Below are 27,890 nucleotides of genomic sequence, written 5' to 3' on the forward strand. Positions count from 1 at the left end.
TTTATTAATTTTACGGAACAAAAAGTCTTATAAAAGTATGTAAGTGGTTACTGACTTGGCCTTGTCAGAGGTATTACGAGGCCCAGTAGTTAGGTCCAGAGTGGAAGCATTGGCCCCTCGATGTAGCCTCATACTGACTCGTCTCTCCTGCCCCGTGGCCGGGGGTCCGCCACGTTGCTCTGCCCCCGCCCGGTCCCTTGGTGATGCTGCACAAATACACAATGTTTATTATTTTCAGTCCAGTTCAAATTGGGCATTACCACTGAACAAGGCATTTTATAATGATTCATTAATATGTAATGCAACTTACATTTATGTTTAAATATAAACTTAACAATCAATTTAATATTACATTGTAATGAAACCGTCTCACATCCTATGGGACATGGAGTATAGCTAATAGTTTGTATTTTGTTCTCAAAGTAAGGTGCAGTTTCAAAATTTAAAAAAAGAGAATGAATGGACCAAGCTCTCTGAATTAGGGATAGTTGGATACCCCCTTCTCCCAAAACAAGAAACTAATGGGATTTGTTTTTTCCTGGGTAACCTAGTCAGACAAAATCAAACTAGAAACAGAATTTACTTCGAGCACAAAATTTTTCAAACATTTATTTTTTTATTAATTAAAATTAATACTTTGCTCGGCATAAATTTCATTCTCTATACCAATTCTTTATTCATGAAAATTTATAGGTAACAAAATTTGCCCAGTACTGATTCTTATTACTTATATGCCTCTAACGATTTGGAAATAGTACTTTTTGTAAAAAAAAGCCTAAGCAATGCAATGATTATGACAATACATTTCCCATTTACTTAGTTAATACTGAGTTATTACATGTAATTTCAAAAGTATCTGGATGGTCGGAAGTGCAAAGAATAAATAAAATGGCCAGTAGTAGTCTGATATATTGGTATTAAAATGATTAAAAAAGTAATTTTTTACACATCTGTACTAATTTCACCTTCCTTTAAATGAACAGAACAGTGTGTTAAAGAAATTTAAATGTGGAAGGAAATCTCCCCATTTTAACTTTGAGAGAAAAAGATTATTCCTACCTTGTTGTACCACAACCTCAATGAGCAACAAACTACTACTATGAATAAGATGTAGTATATAGAATCTCAGATAATAGTGTAGTAGATAATAATGTGACAATCTTGCAGCATTTTTAGGGTCAGTCAAAAACTCAATGCTAATCTCTGCCCAAAAGTACCAAAAAATAATCTTAAAAAACACAGCAGAATATCTCAAACTCTGTTATTGTATAATCCATGTCAAATAGATCTAAAAACCTCCATTCTTGTTTAATTTAATCCACAATAAATGAATAAAACAACACAGACAGAAAATCTTAAACTCATTTATTGTTTAGTTAACAACTTTTTACAAAATATAATAAACACACTAAAACCCTTTTACTGTTAATTGTAATGCTTCTATATTACTAAGATATTTAAATGAAAAATCACACAAAAATCAATACAAAATATTATTGAAAAGGTAGTATTAAAATCCTTTAATGCCTGTTGTTAAACATCATAGACATTAAAAAAATAAATAAAAATGTCTCATTCAAATCAATATAACATCTGTTGGAAATCAATATAAAATCTGTTAAATTTAAATATGAAATTGTTTCGATCTATGTCAAATCTATTGAGATTCAGACTTATTCGAAACAGAATTCATTTGATACATGAATTTTATTTATTTTAACAGAATTTTTATATTTGAAAATTTTTGTTTTTGTTATTCCTTTTATATTTAATGATACCGATCTAAACTACTATTATTTACATATTTTCTGCAAATTGTTCTAATTTTTATAGGTTGTTTTCCAAATTTTTGTCTCTGTTATAAATAGAACATATTAAAAAAAATTTGTGTAACTCCCCAAGGTTTTATAATTTTTAATCACAATTGAAAATATTTTTCTCTCTCCCAATGTTTTACAGTGTGATTGTGAATTCATTATCTTTCATTTCTTTATTCTTGATATGGTTCTTGGAGTTGTAATGATGATCATAGATAGTGTTTCTTAAATATTTCTCATTACAATAAGAACAATCAATATTTTTGTTTTGACAACATTTTCATCAGAATAAAATTTGTCACCAACAAAAACAGATGAAACTTGAATATCAAAACATTGTTACACATCTATAACAGATTTTATATTGATTCCCAACAAATTTCACATTTATATTTACAAAATTTTATGTTGATTTCAACAGATTTTACATTAGCAACAGATTTTTAATTTTAATTTAAAGGATTTTACATTGATTCCTAACAGAATGTTACAACATTCTCAATTTTAAAACTTTATATTGATTTCCAACAGATTGTACGTTGATTCAAAAGAGATTTGACAACATCCTCAAACAGATTAGATTTAATTTTGCAAAATAAAGTTTTTATGGCCTCAGTTTGCATATTTACTGAACAGACCGTGTATACACTCTCTGTAATGTTACAAAAACAAATTCATCCTCTGAAAATTTATCTATTTAAGTCCCAACTACGGAAATATTTGAAACCTATGTTAACGAACTACGTACATCTTTTGTTGTTGTTGTAACTATCTAGCAATATGTACCTTTAAATCGCACTTTCTTCAGTGAAAACAGTCTTCTCTGGTAACAGAGGAGGTTACTACCTCAACATAATAACCATATTACTGGTAGACAGTGAAAGTGAAAGTAGTACTCACACGTGTAGAGTCCCGCAGTAGGACTGGCAGTGTTGTGGGGTTGCACGCGGTTGGGACGGGTGGAGACCCAACAGCCTTCTGGCAAGCGCCTTTCTCCTCCCCTTTGCTCATCAGTGCCGCTGTGTCTCGTACCGCCCTGCACAATATATTGAAACAAGTTAGAGAGGTGTATTCACTAATTGGTTTGTACGCAAAAATTAGCATATTAAAGAAAAGTCAACCTAATGTTGAAGTCAAGTCATATTGTCTAACAATATTAAATACAAATTAAATAGGAAACCTGAAATAATTAATTATGACAACCACAGCAACCCCAGTCAATAACATTTGGATACAAAAACAATCACTTCAGACATTCAGAACAAAAACATAAGGCAGAAGGAAGGCCTCCAAAACCTCTAAGTTTTAGTCTTCCAAGTGCTATATCATTGATGTGTTCCAATGTCTTTCAATTCAATGTGCTGTGCAGTATGTCAGTATTCTGTAGTGGTATGGTTTGTACTTCTCCTGACTGATGCTTGTCTTCCAAGTGCTATATTATTGACGTGTTCCAATGTATTCCAATTCAATGTGCTGTGCAGTACGTCAGTATTCTGTAGTGGTATGGTTTGTACTTCTCCTGACTGATGCTTGTCTTCCAAGTGCTATATTATTGATGTGTTCCAATGTATTCCAATTCAATGTGCTGTGCAGTACGTCAGTATTCTGTAGTGGTATGGTTTGTACTTCTCCTGACTGATGCTTGTCTTCCAAGTGCTATATCATTGATGTGTTCCAATGTATTCCAATTCAATGTGCTGTGCAGTATGTCAGTATTCTGTAGTGGTATGGTTTGTACTTCTCCTGACTGATGCTTGTCTTCCAAGTGCTATATCATTGATGTGTTCCAATGTATTCCAATTCAATGTGCTGTGCAGTATGTCAGTATTCTGTAGTGGTATGGTTTGTACTTCTCCTGACTGATGCTTGTCTTCCAAGTGCTATATTATTGATGTGTTCCAATGTATTCCAATTCAATGTGCTGTGCAGTATGTCAGTATTCTGTAGTGGTATGGTTTGTACTTCTCCTGACTGATGCTTGTCTTCCAAGTGCTATATTATTGATGTGTTCCAATGTATTCCAATTCAATGTGCTGTGCAGTATGTCAGTATTCTGTAGTGGTATGGTTTGTACTTCTCCTGACTGATGCTTGTCTTCCAAGTGCTATATCATTGATGTGTTCCAATGTATTCCAATTCAATGTGCTGTGCAGTATGTCAGTATTCTGTAGTGGTATGGTTTGTACTTCTCCTGACTGATGCTTGTCTTCCAAGTGCTATATTATTGATGTGTTCCAATGTATTCCAATTCAATGTGCTGTGCAGTATGTCAGTATTCTGTAGTGGTATGGTTTGTACTTCTCCTGACTGATGCTTGTCTTCCAAGTGCTATATTATTGATGTGTTCCAATGTATTCCAATTCAATGTGCTGTGCAGTACGTCAGTATTCTGTAGTGGTATGGTTTGTACTTCTCCTGACTGATGCTTGTCTTCCAAGTGCTATATTATTGATGTGTTCCAATGTATTCCAATGCACTGTGTTGTGTAGTTTACCAGTATTGTTTAGAGGTATGGTTTGTACTTCTCCTGACTGATACTTGCCTGTCAAATACATGTTTTATATTTTTGTATTTACATTTATTTACATGAAGTCATCTGTTGTAAAATATGACAGGTGATTCCATAAACAGTGTTTTTAACCTTCAAAGCAATTTAAAATTTTTTTTAATTGTTAGTCATGGGAATTTTTGGTGCCCATGTTATTATATTTTGCAGCACTAAGCTCCAAGCTTCACCACTGGCTTTCTTAGTTGCCAGATGTCAGCTGAGGAATGAACAACTTTATTTGTCTTGAGGAGTAGTGAACCTCTGTGTGCCGTTTAAGGTTGTGGTTTTCCTTCTTTATTTTATTATATTGGTTGTAATTTAATTTTTGTGGTTATCTGTGAAATAATTTACATAATGGTCCAAACTGATTTAAGACAATTTTAATTGCCCATAAAAATTATACAATATTATAAAACCACGGTTTAGAATTATGTAGCCAATATTTTGATGGTAAACTTTTGCCTATGTTTGCCATTTTATGTAATAGAGGTCATAATTGGGATATAATAAATACATTCATACATTGTCTCTACATATAATAAAGTGTTAGCTACTAAATAGTTTGTAACAGATCAATATGATTCAAATTTAAATTTCAAATAGTTCGTGGCGAGATCAGAAAGTGGAAGTTGTCATGTAACAGGAATACAGTGCAGTCTCTATAATCCGGCCGTGTGCTAATACGGCACGTCCAGTAATCCGCCACTGTGCGAGCGATGACGGGTCGGGTCAATGCCCTTCAATTCATGTCACTGCAAGCACGGATGACTCACCGGCCCGCCGCGACGCCACTAGTCACTTGTCAGTTGCTTGCCTACTTGCGCTCTGGCTACAGTACTACTGTATACAGCTTCGTTCCATTGACGTGTTTGCTTGTGTTTGTGTTTCGTTCACGTGTGTGCTCGTGTGTGTTATTACGATATTTTATAATAGTTGAGTGCGATGTCGGAAAAACGTAAACATGTGACATTAACAATCGATAAAAAGTACGAAATTCTAAAACGTTTAGAGAAAGGTGATAAGTTGTCTCATTTGGCCAAAGAATACAACATTGGTCATGCAACAATACAAGACATTAAAAACAAAAAGGACAAAATTGAATCGTTCTTCAAAAGTAGGCCTAGTGAGAAATCTGCTGTTGCAAGAAAAACCTTGAAATCAGGTGAGTTTCCCCAAGTTGAAGATGCACTTTTTGCATGGTTCACGCAAGAAAGAAGCAGGCATACACCTATTTCAGGTGATATCCTTATGGAAAAAGCTAAGTTCTTCTACAACAAAATAATGAAGAAGGACGACTTTCGTGCCAGTGTAGGTTGGTTGGACAAGTTTAAAAGACGTTTCGGGATTAGACTGTTAAGTTTAACTGGTGAAAGACTGTCGTGCCAGGAAGAATCGGTTGAGCCCTTTATAGAAAAATTTATAACAACTGTTGAAGAAATGAACTTGACCCCAGATCAGGTGTATAACGCGGACGAGAGTGGCTTATTTTGGCGCCTTTTGCCAAAAAAATAAACGTTTATTCACAGAGCTGAAGAAAGCGCACCTGGCCGCAAGTTGGCAAAAGACCGAATCACATTTATGCTGTGCTGTAATGCCAGTGGCACTCATAAATTACCAATGCTCGTGATCGGTAAATCAAAAAACTCCAGGTGTTTTAAGAACGTAAATTTGCCCTGGAATACACAAACCAAACAAAAGGCTGGATGACAAAGACTCTCTTCAACGAATGGTTTCATAACAGCTTTGTCCATCAGTCAAGAAATTTTTGAAAAAACAGAAGTTGCCTCTTAGAGCATTGTTACTTCTCGATAACTGCCCTGGGCATTCTAATGCAGACGAATTAAGGGATGGCAACATCTGTGCACTATTTTTGCCCCCAAATGTTACTCCATTACTACAACCTATGGATCAAAACGTTATCCAAACCGTAAAGACAAGTTACAAAAAAACCCTTTAGTACAGTATTTTGTCAAAAGAGGGGAGTGTTGTTACAGCACTAAAGAACACTAACCTTAAAGACGTTGTTTTTAACTTAGCTAGTGCATGGGAAAAACTTTCAACGAAAACCATTATCTGTTCATGGAAAAAATTATGGAACAAAACGACGAAACTGAGCTAAATGACAAGAGAGGCAATTATTGAGCAGCTTGTGGATGATCCTAATGACCTGACGCAAACTGATGTAAATGACTGGTTCACCAGGGAGGAAGAAGAATAATTGTACCAAATAATGACAGACGACGAGATAGTAGCAGACATACTCGACAGCGGTGACGACGACGAAGGGGAGAGGGGAACTGATTGTGTTGCAGCTGCTCCACAGACAGTAAACACTGATCAGGCACTGCGTGCGTTCACCACGGCTACTTGGGCGGAGGAAAATAGTGCGCCAGCTTCTGAACTCCTTACCCTCAAAGGACTTCAAGAGAAAGTGTTGAAGCATTCATTTGATGCTAAAAAACAAAAAACTATCGGAGACTTTTTTCCTGTCTGTAATGAATAGGCCTATGCAGATTTTTCATTTTACGGTATGTAAGTTTACATATTGATTTTCAAATTTTTTGTACTGTATCCTTCCGTTGTTTATTTCACAGCCAGATTAGGCATACTGTACTGTTTGTTTATTACGTTTTACTGTGTGTTTAGTTATTTTCCAATTGTACTTTTGCGTTCTACTTATGTTAAACTATACTTTAACTGGTTTCTAATAAATTTTAATGTACATTTGTATGTTTTTCATACGTTTTTACCCATGCATCCATTAATCCGGCAATTTCGGTAATCCGACACTACTAATCCCGATATACTGCCGGATTAGCGAGAATGCACTGTATCTGATAGTTACAAGTAAGATTAAAATAATTAATAAAACAGATATGTCAACTTTATACTGGAATAAATTTGAGTTATTTATTTGCCATATTAACAAATATCAAGGTAAAACATACTAGTTTGGGTTGGAGACTTGAGAGCTCACAACTTCCTGTGTTTAGACCTGACAGCTAGAGCTATTGCCCTGCCTCTTTCTTGATGGAACAGTGATATGGAAAGGACGTGTGTTAGTAAGTAGTCCTAATGTGAGAGAGCACAGGATCATAAGTATATTTGTGAAGTGACAATTAGAAATTATACAAAATGTAGTGAAATTAACAGCCCAATTTGCTTGATTTTATTATTATTATGCAGTGTAACAACGCATATTATTCGGACTAGTAATGACATGTTTAAGTAAATCATATTGGTGAATAAATTTAAGGTAAAATAAATTTATATTAAATAAATTCTTTAAATACAAGGAAATTTATTAACCAAGAAATCGAAAGTGGCTATTTAAAAATATATCACGTTTTTACTGACTGAGCTAGGCCTTCATTAAAACCACTTAACAACCACGTTGGCTTATCTACCATCACACATACAAATTCTACACATAATTTGAACAATTACACACAGTTAACATAAACTATTTAAATAATTCAATGACATTTGATTTTCGACATACACAGTAACCATGCATACCGGCTAACACGACAAATGTGATCTACAATATATGACAATACCAACGGTGGGATATTAAAGAGCTGGCATGTTTGGAACCTCCATAAAAATACGGTGCACGAACTGGAGGGCTACGATTAACACCACAACTGTTTTCTAAGGTAAGATATTAACTGTATTATTGATTTTTATGTGTACACTTTGTTTACAGGTATTTCTTTGATTGAAGGTTATTTTTGACAATGGAAGGATTGTGAAGGAAACAGGATTTTTCCGGACATTTGCCATCGTTCAGTGAAACAATAAATCAGTAACACTACGTTTCGAGATCTGCAATCTGATCTCTTCTTCAGGTAAAGAACTAACCTAATACATAATTACAAACTAGGTTAAATTAAACAAATCTTACCCAAGCGTTGTGGCACGCCTAAGTCAGGAATCACAACCTACATGTTGTTTATCAACTTCACTAACTCTATAAACATCCACTTAATAAAAAACTATACAAAACACTAATCATTAAAACTAAACTACAGAATACAGGTCACAATACGTCTTCATTCGTCTACTAACCACTTACGACTGACCAGAGGGACTAACCAATGGTAATCGTGACGGCAGACTAAAACAAGATGGCGGATATAAAAAAGGAAGGGGGACAGGAATACGCAAAAAAGCTATTATATTTACAAAATATGAGAATGAGGTAAAATATTCAGTATTTTCTTATAAACATACTAAGGTACAGTCTCTTCAGAATTCTTTGATGAAATGTGCGATAACAGAAACACACAAAGCGGAACGTTGCAATCGCGGCGCTGCTGCTTGCAGATGCTGATCTATCTGCACACGAGGCATGATCTCTTCGGCGTGCCCTTCTTATCTGTAGCAGGCATGGTGGTGGGAAAATTCCAAGCAGTGAGTCTCAGGAGAGCATCTTAGCACAAATTTGTCTGTAAATCTATCTCGCGTCAGTTTACGTAATCAGTAATTACAAAAAAACTCACGTTTATTTTTTTTACGGTAAACAGAACTAAACATTTACAATCAAGGTAACCCAGCAACATAAAAATGAGGTTACAACCTGTATTCACTACACAAACAGAAACAGAATCAGCCGATTATTTGGAACAATTGATTGAATATCGTCACAGCTTGAATACCGCCAATTGGGTATGAAAGAAATATATATAAGAGTAACTGCGATCTAGTGGAAATGATGAAAACTACTTGAAAGTGTTTCTTATTTATTGCGCTGGATCGCATTTGTATTCAAGCGAGAAATTATTTTTCTACATTCGGCATCATTTCCAATTTAATTTCTCTAGAAGTAAGTAAAGTATGTTTATTTTGTTTAAATTCAGTAAATTTTTAGATTTGGTATAGTGCTAGTGAGACTGTTGATTTACCTGTTGTTTTTAAAGCTAAGAAAGCCATTGTATACTTGACAATTGAGGCGGTAGCTGCTAGAAGGGCCTATCTCGAGATGGGCCCTTTTTGCGGAGATCGCTTATATTTTTTATCCATATGTTTAAGTATAACCTCCATCTCACTCATTCAAATATTCCCCTTTGTTGTCAAGATAAAGCTATTTAAACGTCTATGTGTCGAGAGGCCCTTCTAGCATAGACAAATGGTGGCATCAGCTGGCTGTGTGTTTGTGTTTTCTGCTGTACAATATAACCTCACTTCTTGTTGTTTTGTATTGTGATTGTGTAGCTTACAAGTAGTATTTGAGTGTTTTATTTAGATTGGTGTTAGATACTAAAGATATGAGTGGTGAACTTCTTTTGAAATCTAACTCAAAAAGTGTAAAGAGAAAAGTAGTTGGCACTGAACAGTGGGGCCGTAATGTTCGGAAACAAAAGCGGCAGTCGGGCCTAGGTATACTTCCACTTTGGGAAAAGATGTTCCTCCGAAAGTTAATAATACAGTTCAATCTTGTTGCAAAAGGGATGAGTGCTACAAAAAGTTCTCATTTGATGAACAACTTGAAATTTTTAACCAATTTTTACGGAAATCCTTTGGGTAAAAGTGGTCAAGATTCATACTTGAGTAGTTGCATGACATTACAGGATAAGAAAACTGAGTGTAATGTAATTTATTACTGCTGGTAGTATGGTTAATAAAAGTAATTAAACTCAGTTACACTGTGGAAATATAAAAAAGAAATCTGTTTGTAAAATAAACAATATAATAAGTGAATAAATTATCAAAATAAATGGCTTTTATCCAATAGTAAACATTTAAACATGCAGTTTTCTCAAAACATGGTTTTTTTTCATTTGACAATTATAATATATATATATATATATATATATATATATATATATATATATATATATATATATATATAATTAATGGACCAGTTAAAAACGATTGTTCAAAGAAATTAGGTCACACTGCCTTCCTCCTTACAAGTTTTTTTATTAATAATTTTCTAAATAAAAATCAAGAGTATTTTGAAAAGTTCTTACTTAATCATAATAATAAAACTAAATACTGTACTTATAGATCTTAAATACTCTCTAATAGACCAATGTTATACAAAAACATGTACTATACATATGTAAATACAGATTAAAAGTATTTACCACATATTATAAAGTTTAGCTTAATTTTTAATAGAATGATAATTGATAAATAATATTGCTATATGTCTTGCCTACATCATTATTTGTTTATGATCTATTCCTTAAAAGAGATGGAAATATCTGAATATATTTGTACAAATTTACATAAACCATATACTTTTTGATTTTGATTTTTGAATTAAAAAAATGTAATGCTTTATTATAGAAGCAGTGTTTTATCTCCATCACAAGAAAAAAAAACTGTCTAGGTAGGTGGTCCTGCTGACTCAAACATAAAAAAGGAAAAGTTTTATTTTTATGATACATACTCTTATATCTTGAATGGAATAATTGGGGCAGTCTAAATGATTATTTTTAAATGATAAAAACTTGATGAGGTGGAGTAATGAGGAAGTCATAAGTTTTTATTCAAGTAAGACATTTCAAAGTAAGTAATTTATGACTTAACACCTTCATTGCGGCTGTATATATTAATATGACCTTGAGCACTCTTATGACACAACACGCACTAAGGAGTTTGCTGCATTAATATGTTAATGTATGTATTAAAATAAAACTTCTCACCTGATCTACATATTTATGACATTGTGTTATCACTCTGTTTAAATTGTCTTGTGAAAATTGCAATTCCAAAACATTATGTGATCTCCTCAAAGTATTGATATTGATGTGTTTATCTAGGACAGGAACTGTTTGAAATGATAATTCTTTAAATGGCTCCAATATCTCTCTTTCTGTTTCTTTATTTTGTTCATTTTTTACAAGAAACTCCACCTTTTTTAAGTATAATTTATCTTCTCCTTTTTGTTTATTACGGTAAATTAAAAATTCTTTTACACAGGATGGTTCATTAAATAATCTTAATGAATTTTCTTTTATCAACTTGATATTTTTAATTTTTTTCTCCTTTTGTAGAACCAGCTTTTTAAACAAAATTTGCGGGAACATTTCACGGGGGCCATTATTTCTAAAGCTTACTTTTAAAGCAGATTTTCTTCTTGACAGTGACAATTCATTACTTAATAAAAATAAACATTGGTCTTCCTTGAATTTACTTTTGTAGAACTTTAAACAAACCATCACTTTTTCTAAACTTCTATAAGGCATTGATGACACTATTTCAAGTTTAAATTTTTTTCTAACTTCAGAATTCACAAGAATGCTAGCCATATTTTCATGACTTCTGTGAATGTTGTTCAAATGTTTATTTATCAATATATAATCTTTTTCCTTATCTATAATACCATCCAAAACGCTTTGAGTAGTTGAAATAACAGTATTTTCTTTGAGATTGAATTTTTGTTGCTGTATACTGTTATCTAAGGTGATAATACGGTTTCTAAAACATGACATATCTAATATTTCTGTAGTAATTTGAATTATATTAATCTTAAGCTGACATATTTCCTCAGTAATAGTTAATAGCTTTTCACAATCCACCTCTAAATTTTCAAAATTAATGTTATTCCATTCAGTACTCACATCTGTTGGATATTCAACACATCTTTCTTTGTGCGTTGTTTGTGTTATCATTCTGTTCAGAGCTTTCATGTTCACAGAATGTTTCATATCCAATCGTATAAATGTTATTTCTTCATAATTTTCACTGACACAAATATCTACCACTTCAACTTTACTATTACAGACCTTGAGTTTGTCTTTTTCTTTTTGGAGTATTAATACATTTTCTGATGATAACACAAATATTTCTTTTTTTGAATTCAAATACTTCAATCTCTTGGAATAAGTATCATCAGCTGCAAATTCTTCCTTTCTCTCAAATTCATTTTGGATCTCCTCTACTGCACTCTCTAGCAACTCTTTATCAGCAATTTTCTCAGACACCGTGAGAAAGTTTTTGATAATCGGTTTAAATATTTTATCTCTGTTTAGTATGATTTCATAAGAATCCTCCTCTTTATCAAATTTTACATTCATTAACTCTACTTTGTCTAGGCCTACTTTTCTACTTTTATGTAAATCTGTGACGTAATCCGACCATGAGCTGATAGGTATATTCAAACATATTTCATTGATTTCACAATCACCTTTCATGGTTGTTACACAAATCACTTCAGATGAAGCACTTTTACTACTTCCATGCTTGGTCTTTTCTTGAAGTAGCTCAAAACACACTCCTAATGCTTCTGTATTTTTGTGTGATAAATCAGCCATATCTTGTTCTATAGTTCTATTTGTGCTGCTACAATATTCATCTTCATGAGTTAAGGTTTGCTTATATCTTATCCAACTACTTTTGTTGTTAATTTTTATTTCCTGGTCTGGTGGTATGTTAACATTTTTGAACTGGCATACCATGTTCAGATGTTCTCTGTTGTTCATTTCAATTGCTTGATATAGCAAAACTGTGAGCACATCTTCATTTTCTGTACATTGAACTTTTATTATTTTTGATGGGAGGGATACAAATTCTCTACAATTTTCATTTATCTTACTACTAAAATACTCCCCACATCGCGTAGCAAATTGTTTTAGTTCATTTTTAATTTCTAAATTTTTGTTGTTCTTTGAGGGCGATCTTTTCCGTTTCATGCCTCTTCTTACTTTTGATTCACAAACTTCAACACAAGGTTCCACAATTTTCTTTGAAAATCCACTTATCTCCTCTCTTATCACTACTTTTCTCTTCATTCCAATTAATTCTTTCGGTTCACAAACTTCAACAACTGGTTCTAAATTGTTCTTTGAATATTCACTTCTTTGTTCTCTTACCCTTACTTTTAATTCTTGTCTCTCACTATTTGAACCACGACACTGTTTGAAGGAAAAACTGAAACAGTTGTTCTGGTTTGGTTTTGATCGTTTTCTTAAATTGTTCTTATTACATCCACTGATCACATTTGGAGTCCTTATAACTTTTTCACACATTTCTTCAGGCAGTACTTTTTGCTTTTTTTTGTTAGGCTCTAAAAGTTTATTTAATAGATCTAGATTATCTGAAGTCAACTCCACTAAATTACATTTGTTATCAAATTTAAATGACCCATCATAAGATCGTTTCTTCCATTTCAAATCTGACTTCTCACTCAAATAATTCTCTTCAGCAATCCTAATCTCCATTTGTAATGCTTTTACAGATTCAAAATCCAATTTACCTTCTTGATTCTCAAAAAAACTCTCACCAACTTTAAGTGATTTTACCTTTCTGCATAGCCTGCTCTTCTTAAGTGAGTATACTTCCTTGGCAACTTTCAGTCTTTCATTTACCTTTTTAAGATCTTTCTTCTGTATTAACAACTTTTCCTTTATCAGTCTTACTTCTTTCTCCAACAACTGTTCTTCAGCCAGTACAGTATTCGGTTTATCTTTAGATGCCAGTCTTTTTAAAATCGCTCTCTCAGCAGCTTCAATCATTATATCGGGGTCCTTTTCTAAATCAGATCTTTTTAAAGACACTACATAAAATCTTCTGTCTCGCACAACATCCAACAAGTTCTTTTTTGATGTACGAGTAGTTTTTCTTGCAATCCTGTGTGAAAATAACATGTTTTTCATCACATTCATCTCGTCTGTTACTGCGCAAGTCAGTCCCATAACATCTTCCATTGAAAGCCTCACCATCTGGAACATGAATGGGAAAGAGGAATCAGGGAAATATTTGGCAGGAAAGGGTATTATTGGAATTGTGTGTAAAGGAAGTAATACTTCTAGTATAAAATTCAAAAGTTTTCCTCACCTACTGTCATTATTATTATTCGTAGATTCTTATTAGTTTTGTCCTTATTGTTAGTAATGTTTCAATCAAACCATTAAATAAGTGTTATTTTCAGGAAACTTGTATTAGTTACTAAATAATTTTATTCAAACTTCTTTGTGCAATTTTTAATATTCTGTCTCAATAACAAAAGACATTAATAAAATAAATGTTCATTATTTAGCTCTGAACTTTAGTGGTAACTTCTCACTTTTATCATTGTATTCATCCATTGGAATGTTGTTAGCTAGGACTGACATTAACCCTACGACTGATGACCGATGGCACAGACGTTCACCAATACTGTTTGTGTACTGATTAAGATGGCACAGCCGTCTGTCAACTTTCCGCTATTATTAAGCGTAAACCGTTTAAGTTATAAAGACATAACTTGCACCATTCGAATCCTCTAAACATTCATTCATTTTATATTTGTAATATTACTAGCTGTCAGCTGATATCGATCCAAAGGCTGCACGGCACACAGCTGATAAACTATGCAGCTGGTGATACGCTGCAAGTCCTTGACGTTCTTTGTTGATAATGTTGCTACATTATTATGCAAGACTAGTTGTTTATGATTAATTGTTACGTTGAGAAATGGGCAATACTTGTTGTTCAAATAATATACATGAACTATTTGGATTTTGAAAATATTGGTTCTGAAAGTGACATATCGGCAAATGAAGTGCATGATGATATTTCTTTGTCAGATTTGTTGTCGAGTAGCCTGGATGATTATGAACCGGTGGAATGTGAGTTGGGTCGTGAACAAATTGATAGTGACAGTGAAGATAATTCATCATTATCTGATATCTATCTCTCTTGCCCAATGAATTCATCAAATACCAATAAGGATATACATACTACCAAAAAAAGAAATATATTCTTTACATTTGTATTAAAAAACTTTGTTGTGTTTAAAATAAGTGTATATATGTATATACCTTTTTGTTCACTACAAAACTGTGTATATTTTGTACATTTACAGTATCTTACTATCTTAAGTCATATGAAAGTTACATGGCGTGAAACTTAAAAAATTTATATAATACACATAATTCAATTTGTGTACAAAAAAAACAATACTCTATTAAGTGCATATTTTTATTATTTTACATTTCTCTCAGGTTCCTAACTAAAACATTGATATATATCTACATTAATCAAATTTGTATAAATGGCAATAGCCTTATTTCATTTTTCATTAAACATTGAATTACAAAAAGTACTTGCTTCGCCGGGACTCGAACCCAGATCTCTCACTTGCTGGGTGAATGTACTACCATTACACCACAGAGCCCTTACTTTTTATGATTCAATTATATTGTATTTGGCCGTATCGTCACATATGCGTTTACATATATATATATATATATATATATATATGTATTACATTTTTTAGTTACTTTCTAATTAACTTTAACATACTTTACCTAAAATATTACAGTGGTTTTACATAAATTATGATTTTGCTAGACATTTAATTTAACTTACAGTAAAATTAGAAAATAATCCGAATAACTTTTATCCTGATGTTCAATTTCTTCATCCTCGCATAAACCGTGAATTGACAAATGATTTTTAAACGTGGGATATAACTACGTCTTCCACACGTCCATCACTATCATGATATCAGAATTGCACTCCTAATCACCATCTAATAACAAAGCAACAACAGAATTCCACAACTTTTTACAATACCCATTACAATCAATTTCACAATAAAAAAAATAAATAAAACACCTAACCTCGCATTTAGCAGCTGACAATATACAACAATGACTGAACGTTTCAAAAAACAAGTGGTCAATTCAGTGCTGCCAGTAACAAAACGAAATGCTTTATGTGTTATCTTCTTAGGAACCAGTAAAGACCACGGCAATAATATCTGTTTTATATTTTCAGGAATAGAACTGTCCATAACAATACTGAGTGTCACAACACATCTTGTACATTTCCTTTCCTCATTTTCACTTTTCACAATGCACACCGCACACGTCATTGCTTTGTCTTGATCCATGAAGTTCAAAGGGACATGTAATTGGCTACTGAGTGCTACCAATATATCAGAGCTACAGAAAATCATCCTCTTTTTTGTGTTTCTGATGTCACACACTTAAGAATAAACGGTTTCTCCTTGTAGCTTCTTTGTCTTGCACCTTGTAGAGGTCTAGCACCAGGTGGTCTGAAAATGTTCTTTAACATAAAAGAACTGCTATTCCCATAGCCCAGAACACTTTTCCCCACCATTTCACAATTTTTCTTGTAAAAGAATAGGATGAGATATAATAGGCGGTTCAATGCTCATCCCTTGTTATCATTGTAATGGTATTTAACAGTAAACTTCACAACAGTTTCTTCTCTTCTACTTTTGACTCTTCTCATTATTTTTTGTCAGGGAAGGTTGTTAACATTAGCACAGATCTCTAATTCTTCTACTCTAAAACTTAAATATTTTAGGAGTTGTTAGTGCTTGGATCTTGTCTAAAATACATTCTCCATTTTTCAATTTTAGCTTGGTCTATACTTATTTGGGAAGAAGCACTCTACCTCTACTGTTCGTGTCAGATGTATTCTTTGGTACAGTATTTTGCCAAATTCCACACTGGTGTAGTTAACGATCGGTGCGTGTGCATGCTTGTCAAACGCATCAATCAAAATTAATCGTGATCGGAATTTAGAGGTCTCCTAGTGGAAATGTAGACACTTTTTTTTCTAAATTCGAAAAATTATTGACATGCCTGACTAACCAACGTCAGGAATTTGTCGTGATGGGGGATTTCAACATTGACGCATTGGACAACACTCACCATTCCACAATTTGATTAGTCGATTTACTTATGTCATTTAACCAGGGGTTGCTAGTCAAAACTCCGACGAGAGTGACAGCTACAACACAATCTGCTATCGACAATATCATCACCAACCACTCAAGTGTCGCGGAATACAGCTATCTCAGACCACTATGGCCAAAAAGCCGTCATCAGAGGGGCACAACTCAAAAGGGAGCCCAAAATTAAGCAAACAGTAAGAGACATAAGGCTAGAAAACATCGCTCACCTCAACACTTCTCTTTCTAAAGAAAGATGGGATTTTCTAAATTCATTTCAACCTGTAGGGCAGCAGTTTAGATTGTTTAGCGACACTCTAAATTACCATATTAGCATTTGCTGCCCTACAAAAATTATCAATGTTTGTGAAAAATTCCAAAAACAACTGAATCACAGCGGGTATTTTAGTTTCTAGAGAAAAACTAAAATTTTTCTCCAAAATGTACAAAAACACTTCAAATGAGCAATTTAAAACTTTTTTCAAGAATTATAAAAAACATACAGGAAATTGATCCAAGCTGCAAAAGCATATGATGTCTCAAAATCTATTCTCTCTTCCAAAAACGTTTAAAAAACAACTTGGAGCATCATTAATAATAAAACGAAAACTCACAAACCAGTCAAAATTAAAATTGGGTCTAGGCTTGTGGAAGATGAAACGGAGATTGCTGATCAGTTTAATGACTTTATTGTATCCGTTGCTGATGGGCAAGGTCCTCGGCCATCTGAACCTCAAGTACACCCCTTGCGAAGACAGAGCCCCACATCTTCAATGGTATTGGCGCCTGTCATTGAGGATTAGCTTCACCGAATTATTCAGCAGCTCCCAGCCAAAAAAAATCAAACGATCTCAATATAATGTCTCCATGACTCATAAAAAAATGCTGCAAGCATTTAGTGAGACCCTTAATCCAATTAGTAAACTATTCATTCCAAAAAGGAGTGTTTCCCTCTCTCCTGAAAATTGCTAAAGTTATTCCTATTTTTAAGAAAGACGACCCAGCTTCAATTACTAACTATCAGCTTGTCTCAATTTTGCCAGTGCTAAGCAAAATTTTTGAAAAGCTTTTTCTTATAAGAATGCTTCACTTTTTGTACAAATACAATCACCTCTCAAGTGAATAATTTGGTTTCAGAAAGGGCAAATTGACAACAGACGCAGTTGTGAGTCTTGTCGATATGATTGTAGAGAGGATTGAATGTCGAAACCACACAATGAGAGTGTTCTTAGACCTGTCCAAAGCATTCGACTGCGTAGATTATGGTACACTGCTCGACAAACTTGAGTCCCACGGCATTCGAGGCGTACCTCTTAAATGGTTTAGCTCGTTCCTAAGTCAGAGATCCCAAGTTGTCCAAATATCAATTAAATCATCCAAACCAATAGACCTGAGAAATGAACTCCCTCAAGGATCTATCCTCAGTGCTGTGCTTTTCCTGCTTTATGTGAACAATATAAAATCATCAGTTCTGCATGGAAAATTAGTGCAGTTTGCCGATGATACGACTCTCTTTTTCAATGCAATTTCAAGTGAAGTTTTGGAACAACAGACTTTTTGTTGACATCATCAACTGTGTCCAATACTTCCACAGCCTCAATCTAACAACAAACTCTTCAAAAAAACAGCGTTTTAAATTTTGCCTTACGCACTGCGGGCAACCAGTGGGGGTCTGCCATTTTGATAGATGACTCCACACTGGAAGAAGTCAGCTCTTCAAAATTCCTAGGAATGCACCTTGATCGAGGGCTGACTTGGAATGAGCACATTGACCATGTTTGCGCAAAACTCTGCTCAGGCATTTTTGTTTTGAGATCTTTAGCCAAATACTGTCCGAGTCAAGTACTGATTACGGCGTATTACGGCTTGATTTACCCCCATCTGGCCTACGGAGTGGTCCTATGGGGAGCTAGTGCAAACACTCAGTTTCAAAGAGCATTCAGATTCCAAAAAAAGGCAATTCGAGTAATCGCCAAAATCAAATTTAGAGTCGTGCAGGGAAGCTTTCAAGAAATTGCAGCTGTTGACTCTGACGTGCCTCTATATTTTGGAAACAACTTTGTTTTGTATAAGTAAATGTGCCTTAACCAGAGGCCAAGACATACACATGTATGAGACATGTGGCAGAGCAAACTAAAGGACTGGGAGGCACAGAACGGTAGTTTATGAACGCCTACCCTCGCAAGCCAGTGTGCATTTTCTCAACAGACTGCCCAATTCAATTAAAGTTTCCCCAATGCCTAAGGCGTTAAAGACTCACCTCAAACGCTTCTTAAAGTCTCAAGCATTCTATAATGCGGGTGAGTTTTTGGCATTCAACTGGGAAACCGCCCAATTAGATGACTGACTCTGCTGTACTAAGTGGGTTGCATTGGCGATGAATGAAAGAGGCGTGATTGTAAAATTGTATTTATTAATGTGTATTATGTGTATGAATGCCTGGAATTTTAGAAACCCCGTATTGACGTTTGCCATACAACGTAAATATTGTCGCTGCAATAAAAGAGATTTTGATGTCAGCACTTCCTAGGTCCTCGTCATGAGTGATAGCATTTTTATGAGTTTGCTGTAGTCACACAGTGCAGACAGCTAACGTATCGTTGTTGCATGTCACCCATCCCGGAGTATTTTATAGTTTTATTTTCAGTGTTTATTGTGCTAAAAATGATTTTGTGGATGATATATAAAAGTATTTGAAAAGACACTAAAATAACTTTTATTTTACATTATTATATATAACAACTCTACAAACCTGTCTGTAAAACAGCTAAAGTACCTAGTTTAAGGTACAAAAATAAAACCTTAGGGGGTTAATAAGCTGATCCGTAAAACATAATTGAAAAATCTCAATTTCAGAATCTGTTAAAATTGGGTGGAGGACTAAATCCTAAATTGTTCTGAATAATATGTTGGGTCTGAGGAAAACTTACATAATTTGAACTCCAGGGCGCGTTATTGTCTTTTTGAAGAAATATCACCATCAGGATCATCACTGTCACTGTCATCTTTGAACACTGTAAGTGTCATGGACACTATCAACATTATCCAAGATAGCACTTGTTGATTTTTCTGCTATATCAGGATTTGTGGATTGGTCTTCTATACCTTCTAAGTTTATTATTGATGAAGGAAGGTTTGAAAGAATAACAGGATTTTGGACATTTGCCATCATTATATGTTACAAAAAGGTATAACACTATGTTTCGAGGATTGGAATCTATCCTCTTCTTCACATAGGGGTTATATACAGGGTGTATCAAAAAGAATCATCCGATTTGGCATGTCTATATTTCGAACAGTAGTAAACATATACAATTACTAATTTTTTTGGCTGAAAGGGAAACTCGAAAAGTTTTTTTCATACCTTTTCAAATGTGTTCAATATGTCCACATTTAGATACACGGCATATGTCTATGCGGTATTCAAATTCATCCCACACTGCAGCGAGCATGTCCTGAGTTACTGATTCCTTAGCTCATCCATTGTTGTTGGTAGCGGAGGCACATATACAGAGTCTTTGATGAAACCCCACAAGAAAAAATCAAATACAGTAAGGTCCGGTGACCTTGGAAGCCAGATGTGTAAGGATGCGTCATTTTGTCCAGTGCGGCCGATCCACCGGTCACGAATTCCTTGATTTAAAAATTGCCGGACTGCCAGATGCTAATGTGGCGGTGCCCCGTCCTGTTGGTAAATGAAGTCGTTCGAATCAGTCTCCAATTGGGGGAAAAGATAATTCTAAAGCATATCGAGATATGTTATTCCTGTAACAGTGTTCTCAGCAAAGAAAAATGGACCGTACACCTTTTCCCGTGAAACCGTGCGAAACACATTAAATTTTGGAGAGTCTCTCTCATGTTGCACAATTTCAAGTGGTTTTTCTGTGCTCCATATTTTAACGTTATGGCTGTTTACCTTTCCATTTAAATGAAATGTTGCCTCGTTGCTAAACACTATGCGCGATACATCGTCCATCATCTTATCAAGAATGAAGTTACAAATCTCCACGTGTCGTTCTTTATCACCCTCACGAAGAGCTTGCAGTATCTGAAGTCTGTATCCTTTCATGCGTAATCGTCAACGCAACACACGCCAGATGGACATAGGAGGCATGTTGAGCTGTCGAGCAGCGTGGCGAACAGATTTCTGAGGGCTGCATGTGAAACAATGGCGAACGCGCTCCACGTCTTCATTGGACACTCTGGGACGGCCCAGTGACTTGCCTTTACACAGACAACCTGTTTCTTGAAATTGTGCATACCATCGTCTAATGCTCTGTGATGTAGGAGGATCAACACCATACTTATTAAGAAAGTCACGCTGAACAGTTATTACACACTGCGAAAAAGTACAACACAAAACGCTTTTTGTGGTGCAGACGCCATTTTCACTAGAAATGAAGTAGGCATTCACTGAAGCGCGCTGCTGCTACCTAGCGGGAACCATGTAAAACTTTAAAAGATACTCTTTTCAACAGTACGTTGTTGGCGCATTTAGCTCAACTAACAGAATAGTTATGATTTTATTAAATCGGATGATTCTTTTTGATACACCCTGTATTACACCCCCTTAATACTACCCCTGCCTAACAAAGAGGTGGATTGGAATCTATCCTCTTCATCAAGTAGGAGTTATAGATTACACCCCCTTAATACTACCCCCACCTGACAAAGAGGATAGATTCCAATCCTTGAAACATAGTGTTATATCTTTTGTAACCTATAACGATGGCAAATGTCCGAAATCCTGTTACCAGTGTATACTACAATATAGGATAACAATGATACTAAGGCAAAAGCTACTCACAAACTTCAGCATGTTCCAGTCGAAGACATAATCGTAGGTGAAGCCCTGCCGATGAAACAAAGTTCTGAACAGCTGGCGTAGATACGAGTAATCAGGCCGCTCCTCGAAACGCAAGGCTCGGCAGTAGTTTAGATACGTGGGGAACTCAGCTACAACAAATTTAATATAGAATAGCAATACTTAGAATAGTAAAATATTTAGATTAGATTAAAAAAAGTATGAAATGGTTCAAAAATGTGTTATTTTTATTAGAAAATTGTTGTCTTGATATTCAATTTAATTGCAACTCTCCTTTACAAGCGATACATCTACTATAAAATTAGTAACCTTTTTAAATATTTACAATTCTGATTATAAATTCACATGTAGTTCTTCGCTATAGCAATACTGTTAATATCTTTATTAAACTCAATTTTACTTAGGGTTATCGTCCAATAAACACATTAATCTATTAATAACCTAAATAAGGAAAGTGAAAAGAATTCCTGAAATTTCTATTGTGGCCAGGATTTTGTACTTCATTTTAAGTATATACACATGTAAAATGTAATAACAGCAAATATGCACTCCAAAATCAGTACTGTTATTAAATAATTGATTTTGGGAACAGTAGTGGCGAATTAGGAGACAATGTGCAAGTTTCCCAAACAAGATTGTTATTGACAACACATTTTAATGTTCTGTTACTAGTTGATAGGAAAATTAGCAGACTTACTTATGTTAAAACAGTTAATGAAGTACATTTATTTTAAATCCACAACAGTAAATTTATTAACAAAAGACTGTAATCCCTCACAGTTAAGAAGATGGCAACTAGCACACCAATCGGTACCAACAAATAATAAATTCTCCAAAACTAAACCTGAGAAAAGTTCTTCCCTCCACTCCATTCAGCAGACTACACATTTTTCATAGATATTTAATGCAGTACTCAATACATTTTCAACAGTTATAAAGTGGTAAGTGTCTAAAAAAGCGAGTTGGCAACACTGCTTCCCAAATTGACTCTGCAACCTGAAGTGAACAGACAATTAGAATATTCTCTACTGGTTGAGAAAGATTGCAATGTAATAGAAAATTTCTTATTGTGTGTAAAATATGTGTAATATCATGTATTCTCTCAATAAGTGGACCCTAGTTTACAAGGCAAGTCTGCTGATTTTCCAATGCAGATCAACAAGTAACAATCCCTGGCTTTCAGCACTATTAATTCAAACCAAAGTTTTTAATGTTCTATGTACAATGAGATAATCATCACAATTACAGGATTCTCAGAGCAATTAGAATTATTTGAAACTAATTAAAAAAACTAAATTATTCAATGTAACTAATAATAACAATGTTTATAATGTAAATGCAAATTGTAAAAAATATACATTTATACAGGAACAGTTTTTTATTACATTGGGAGAAGTGAATAATACCTAGCAGGTCTAAGAAATTTCAAGCAACTGCTTGGTTTGAAGTGAATAAAAAGCTTACACTTGCTTAGGGCTAGCAACTGCTAGGAACTTTGTGGAAACCTAGCACTTGCTTTCGAATCCACGTGAATAAAGAAAAATTTCTATGTCTAAGAGCTAGCAATTGCTAGGATTTTGTTGTCACACTCAGGGTAAGCTAGTTTTTGGTTAATGGATAGTTTTACCTCAGATATGACGGAGTTCATTCATGTGCAGCAACCAAAACAGCATAGTGCTCGTAGAGAAATAATCAAGTGTAAAAAACTGTTAAGATTTGAGATGGAAAGTGTTGATTTTTTAGCCAGGGAATTTTAAATGCAAGTGATAATCAAGGGAGTGAACTTCCTTCTAGAAAACAAATGGAGATATTCCTACGTTTTAGGGTTGATCCTGGTTTTCAGACAGGCAATGCCAAAGATGTAGGTGTTCATCTTTGGCATTCATGTTCATGTTTTGTACCTAACTTTTGGAGTATATAAAAAAAAATTCACAATACACAACTGACCCCTAATGTTATGCTATTTTCAGAAATATATAGTTTGTGTGACTCAAACTTTATGTATATATATTTTTATGAAAGTTCAGGCATCTTGACGAACAAAAGTAAACACAATGTAAGTGAGCAGCTGTTGCTTTATAAACAAGTTATGTAATACTGCACATGCATTCTAGTGGAGGACTGTATTACTAACAATACAATAGTCATCAAATTAAGTAATACACGATTACGACATGAGTTTAGTAATATGCTTAAATTCCATAAAACTGCGGGATCCACACTCAGTTTTAAAAACCTGATATTTGAGAACTATTATTTCCACGCCTGATGGACATTTTTCCAGCAAGCCATCTATACATAAACTTGGCCAAACATTTTTGCATTATCAAATGACATGAAATATGAGTTGTAAGGGTAAGTTTTATCGAAGGAAAATTGATTAAAAAATCTATCACGCTGATTGAATGAAGTTACGTGATTTGGTTTTTACATACTGTAGGTGGAAAACCATCAAATATCTACTTGAGAATGTGTATGGAAAAAGTTGAATGAAATCTTAAGTATTACCTTGTTAAATCTAAGGACAACCACCAGAAGGGGTTACCTTCAATGTTGTGCTTCTCAGTATCCACATTAACTCATGTGTGATCTGTTTAAGTGGTTTCAGTTCAAGCCACTTTGCTGCAGTGAAAAGAGATTCGAAATGCTCTGGTGTGTTGTTTGATCCCCGTAACAGTATATGTGTTTTATTGCTGTTAGAAATTCTCCATGTATCTTTGTAAAGAGGTTTCATGTTTTATTTGCTATTTTCTTTAAAGTTTCCAGTTTTGATAGTTGGTTGAGAAGAGAAGGAGTTAAGCTAGAATTAGGCAATATCTCTGAAGATATGGATTGAAATTGATAACTTTCTTATTGAGCCAAAATGAACCATTATGAAGAGGACCATATCAGTAATTCAACCACAACACCAATTGGCAATGAGGAAGGAAATTGGATTTGCAATAGTAAAACCATAAGCTGCAAGACAACCTACCTATTGCTTGTATTTCAAAATATATCAGGAGCAGTGTGAAACTGGCCATAGATTCCATCCATAAAAAGAACTAATCCGCTGACTTGAATCCTAACCTGGTTCATGAACTACTCCTGACCTAGTTCCTGAACTACAACTAACCTAGTTCCTGAACCAGTTCAATCAGTTCAGGATTAAATTATATTAATAAAATTAAATTTTATAATTTAAAAACAAAAAGGACAAATACAAAAATATCTATAGATTATACTTAATACATTACTTTGAATACATGGTCTACTGTATTATATTACTACCCTCATTTTAGACCTCTCCTATTTTTGGACAAATACCAATCTATAGATGGCCATATCTCAAAAACGTACAAGCCAATTTTGATAAAACTTTCTATACACATTCAATACATGGTCTACTATACTAAAATACAAGCCTCATTCTTAGGCCGCGCCTATTTTCAGAGACACACCTATTTTACAGTCTATGTGCTGTCAAAAAGCAATCTATGGATGGCCATACCTCAAAAACGTACGAGCCAATTTTGATAAAACTTTCTATACACATTCAATACATGGTCTACTATACTAAAATACAAGCCTCATTCTTAGGCCGCGCCTATTTTCAGAGACACACCTATTTTACAGTCTATGTGCTGTCAAAAAGCAATCTATGGATGGCCATACCTCAAAAACGTACGAGCCAATTTTGATAAAACTTTCTGTACACATTCACTACATGGTCTACTATACTAAAATACAAGCCTCATTCTTAGGCCGCGACTATTTCCGGAACCACATCGATTTTACTGGCCTAGTGCTGACTTAAACCAATCTTTGGATAGCTATATCTAAAAAACGTACGAGCCAATTCTGATAAAACTTTCTGTACACATTCACTACATGGTCTACATAAAATACTAAAATACAAGCCTCATTCTTAGACCGCGCCTATTTCCAGGGCCACATCAACTTTACAGGCCAAGTGAGCTGACAAAAACCAATCTATGGATAGCTATATCTCAAAAACGTACGAGCCAATTCTGATAAAACTTTCTGTACACATTCACTACATGGTCTACAATACTAAAATACAAGCCTCATTCTTAGGCCTCGCCTATTTCCGGAGCCACATCAACTTTACAGGCCAAGTGCTGACAAAAACCAATCTATGGATAGCCATATCTTAAAAACGTACAAGCTAATTTTGATAAAACTTTCTGTACACATTCACTACATGGTCTACTATACAAGCCTCATTCATGGGCCGCGCCTATTTCCGGAGCCACATTAACTTTACAGGCCAAGTGCTGAAAAAACCAATCTATGGATAGCCATATCTCAAAAACGTACAAGCCAATTTTGATAAACTTTCTATACACATTCACTACATGGTCTACTATACTAAAATACAAGCCTCATTCTTAGGCCGCGCCTATTTCCGGAGCCACATCAACTGTACAGGCCAAGTGCTGACAAAAACCAATCTATGGATAGCCATATCTCAAAAACGTACAAGCCAATTTTGATAAAACTTTCTATACACATTCACTACATGGTCTACTATACTAAAATACAAGCCTCATTCTTAGGCCGCGCCTATTTTCAGAGCCACATCGATTTTACAGGCCAAGTGCTGACAAAAACCAATCTATGGATGGCCATTTAATGGATTAAACAACAAATAACAAGTATAACTAAAGAAAGAAAGAAAAAAAAAGTTGTATAAATAAAAAGAATAAAGAAGTAAAAAATTTGTTCACTTTACACTATTTCCCAACCAAACCCAAACTTCATTCTCATCTACTGCAAAACTTTCTGTACACATTCACTACATGGTCTACTATACTAAAATACAAGCCTCATTCTTAGGCCGCGCCTATTTCCGGAGCCACATCAACTTTTCAGGCCAAGTGCTGACAAAAACCAATCTATGGATAGCCATATCTCAAAAACGTACGAGCCAATATTGATAAACTTTCTATACACATTCACTACATGGTCTACTATACAAGCCTCATTCATGGGCCGCGCCTATTTCCGGAGCCACATTAACTTTACAGGCCAAGTGCTGAAAAAACCAATCTATGGATAGCCATATCTCAAAAACGTACGAGCCAATTTTGATAAAGCTTTCTGTACACATTCACTACATGGTCTACTATACTAAAATACAAGCCTCATTCTTAGGCCGCGCCTATTTCCGGAGCCACATCAACTGTACAGGCCAAGTGCTGACAAAAACCAATCTATGGATAGCTATATTTCAAAAACGTACGAGCCAATTTTGATAAAACTTTCTGTACACATTCACTACATGGTCTACTATACTAAAATACAAGCCTCATTCTTAGGCCGCGCCTATTTCCGGAGGTACAACGATTTTACAGGCCTAGTGCTGACTAAAACCAATCTATGGATAGCTATATCTCAAAAACGTACAAGCCAATTTTGATAAAGCTTTCTGTACACATTCACTACATGGTGTACTATACTAAAATACAAGCCTCATTCTTAGGCCGCGCCTATTTCCGGAGCCACATCGATTTTACAGGCCAAGTGCTGACTAAAACCAATCTATGGATAGCTATATTTCAAAAACGTACGAGCCAATTTTGATAAAACTTTCTGTACACATTCACTACATGGTCTACTATACTAAAATACAAGCCTCATTCTTAGGCCGCGCCTATTTCCGGAGGTACATCGATTTTACAGGCCTAGTGCTGACTAAAACCAATCTATGGATAGCTATATCTCAAAAACGTACAAGCCAATTTTGATAAAGCTTTCTGTACACATTCACTACATGGTGTACTATACTAAAATACAAGCCTCATTCTTAGGCCGCGCCTATTTCCGGAGCCACATCGATTTTACAGGCCTAGTGCTGACTAAAACCAATCTATGGATAGCTATATCTCAAAAACGTACGAGCCAATTTTGATAAAGCTTTCTGTACACATTCACTACATGGTCTACTATACTAAAATACAAGCCTCATTCTTAGGCCGCGCCTATTTCCGGAGCCACATCAACTGTACAGGCCAAGTGCTGACAAAAACCAATCTATGGATAGCCATATCTCAAAAA

General features: G+C 34.6%; 1 protein-coding gene across 3 annotated transcripts in view; it reads right to left on the bottom strand.

Moving 5' to 3' along the window:
- Window positions 1–27,890, bottom strand: part of LOC124354387 (casein kinase I-like) — a 79,793-nt gene that overhangs the window by 8,794 nt on the left and 43,109 nt on the right. For 2 of the 3 annotated variants that reach the window (XM_046804798.1, XM_046804797.1), the window contains 3 exons: window positions 21,813–21,961; window positions 2,718–2,853; window positions 56–206 (listed from right to left, as the gene is read on the bottom strand). In XM_046804798.1, coding sequence (XP_046660754.1) covers window positions 56–206; window positions 2,718–2,853; window positions 21,813–21,961 — 436 coding nt within the window. Of the gene's footprint in view, window positions 1–55; window positions 207–2,717; window positions 2,854–11,021; window positions 14,243–21,812; window positions 21,962–27,890 lie in introns of those variants that run through there. The other variant, XM_046804796.1, reaches the window with a different exon arrangement.

Source organism: Homalodisca vitripennis, chromosome 2 (assembly GCF_021130785.1).
Source record: "Homalodisca vitripennis isolate AUS2020 chromosome 2, UT_GWSS_2.1, whole genome shotgun sequence".
Taxonomy (NCBI): domain Eukaryota; kingdom Metazoa; phylum Arthropoda; class Insecta; order Hemiptera; family Cicadellidae; genus Homalodisca; species Homalodisca vitripennis.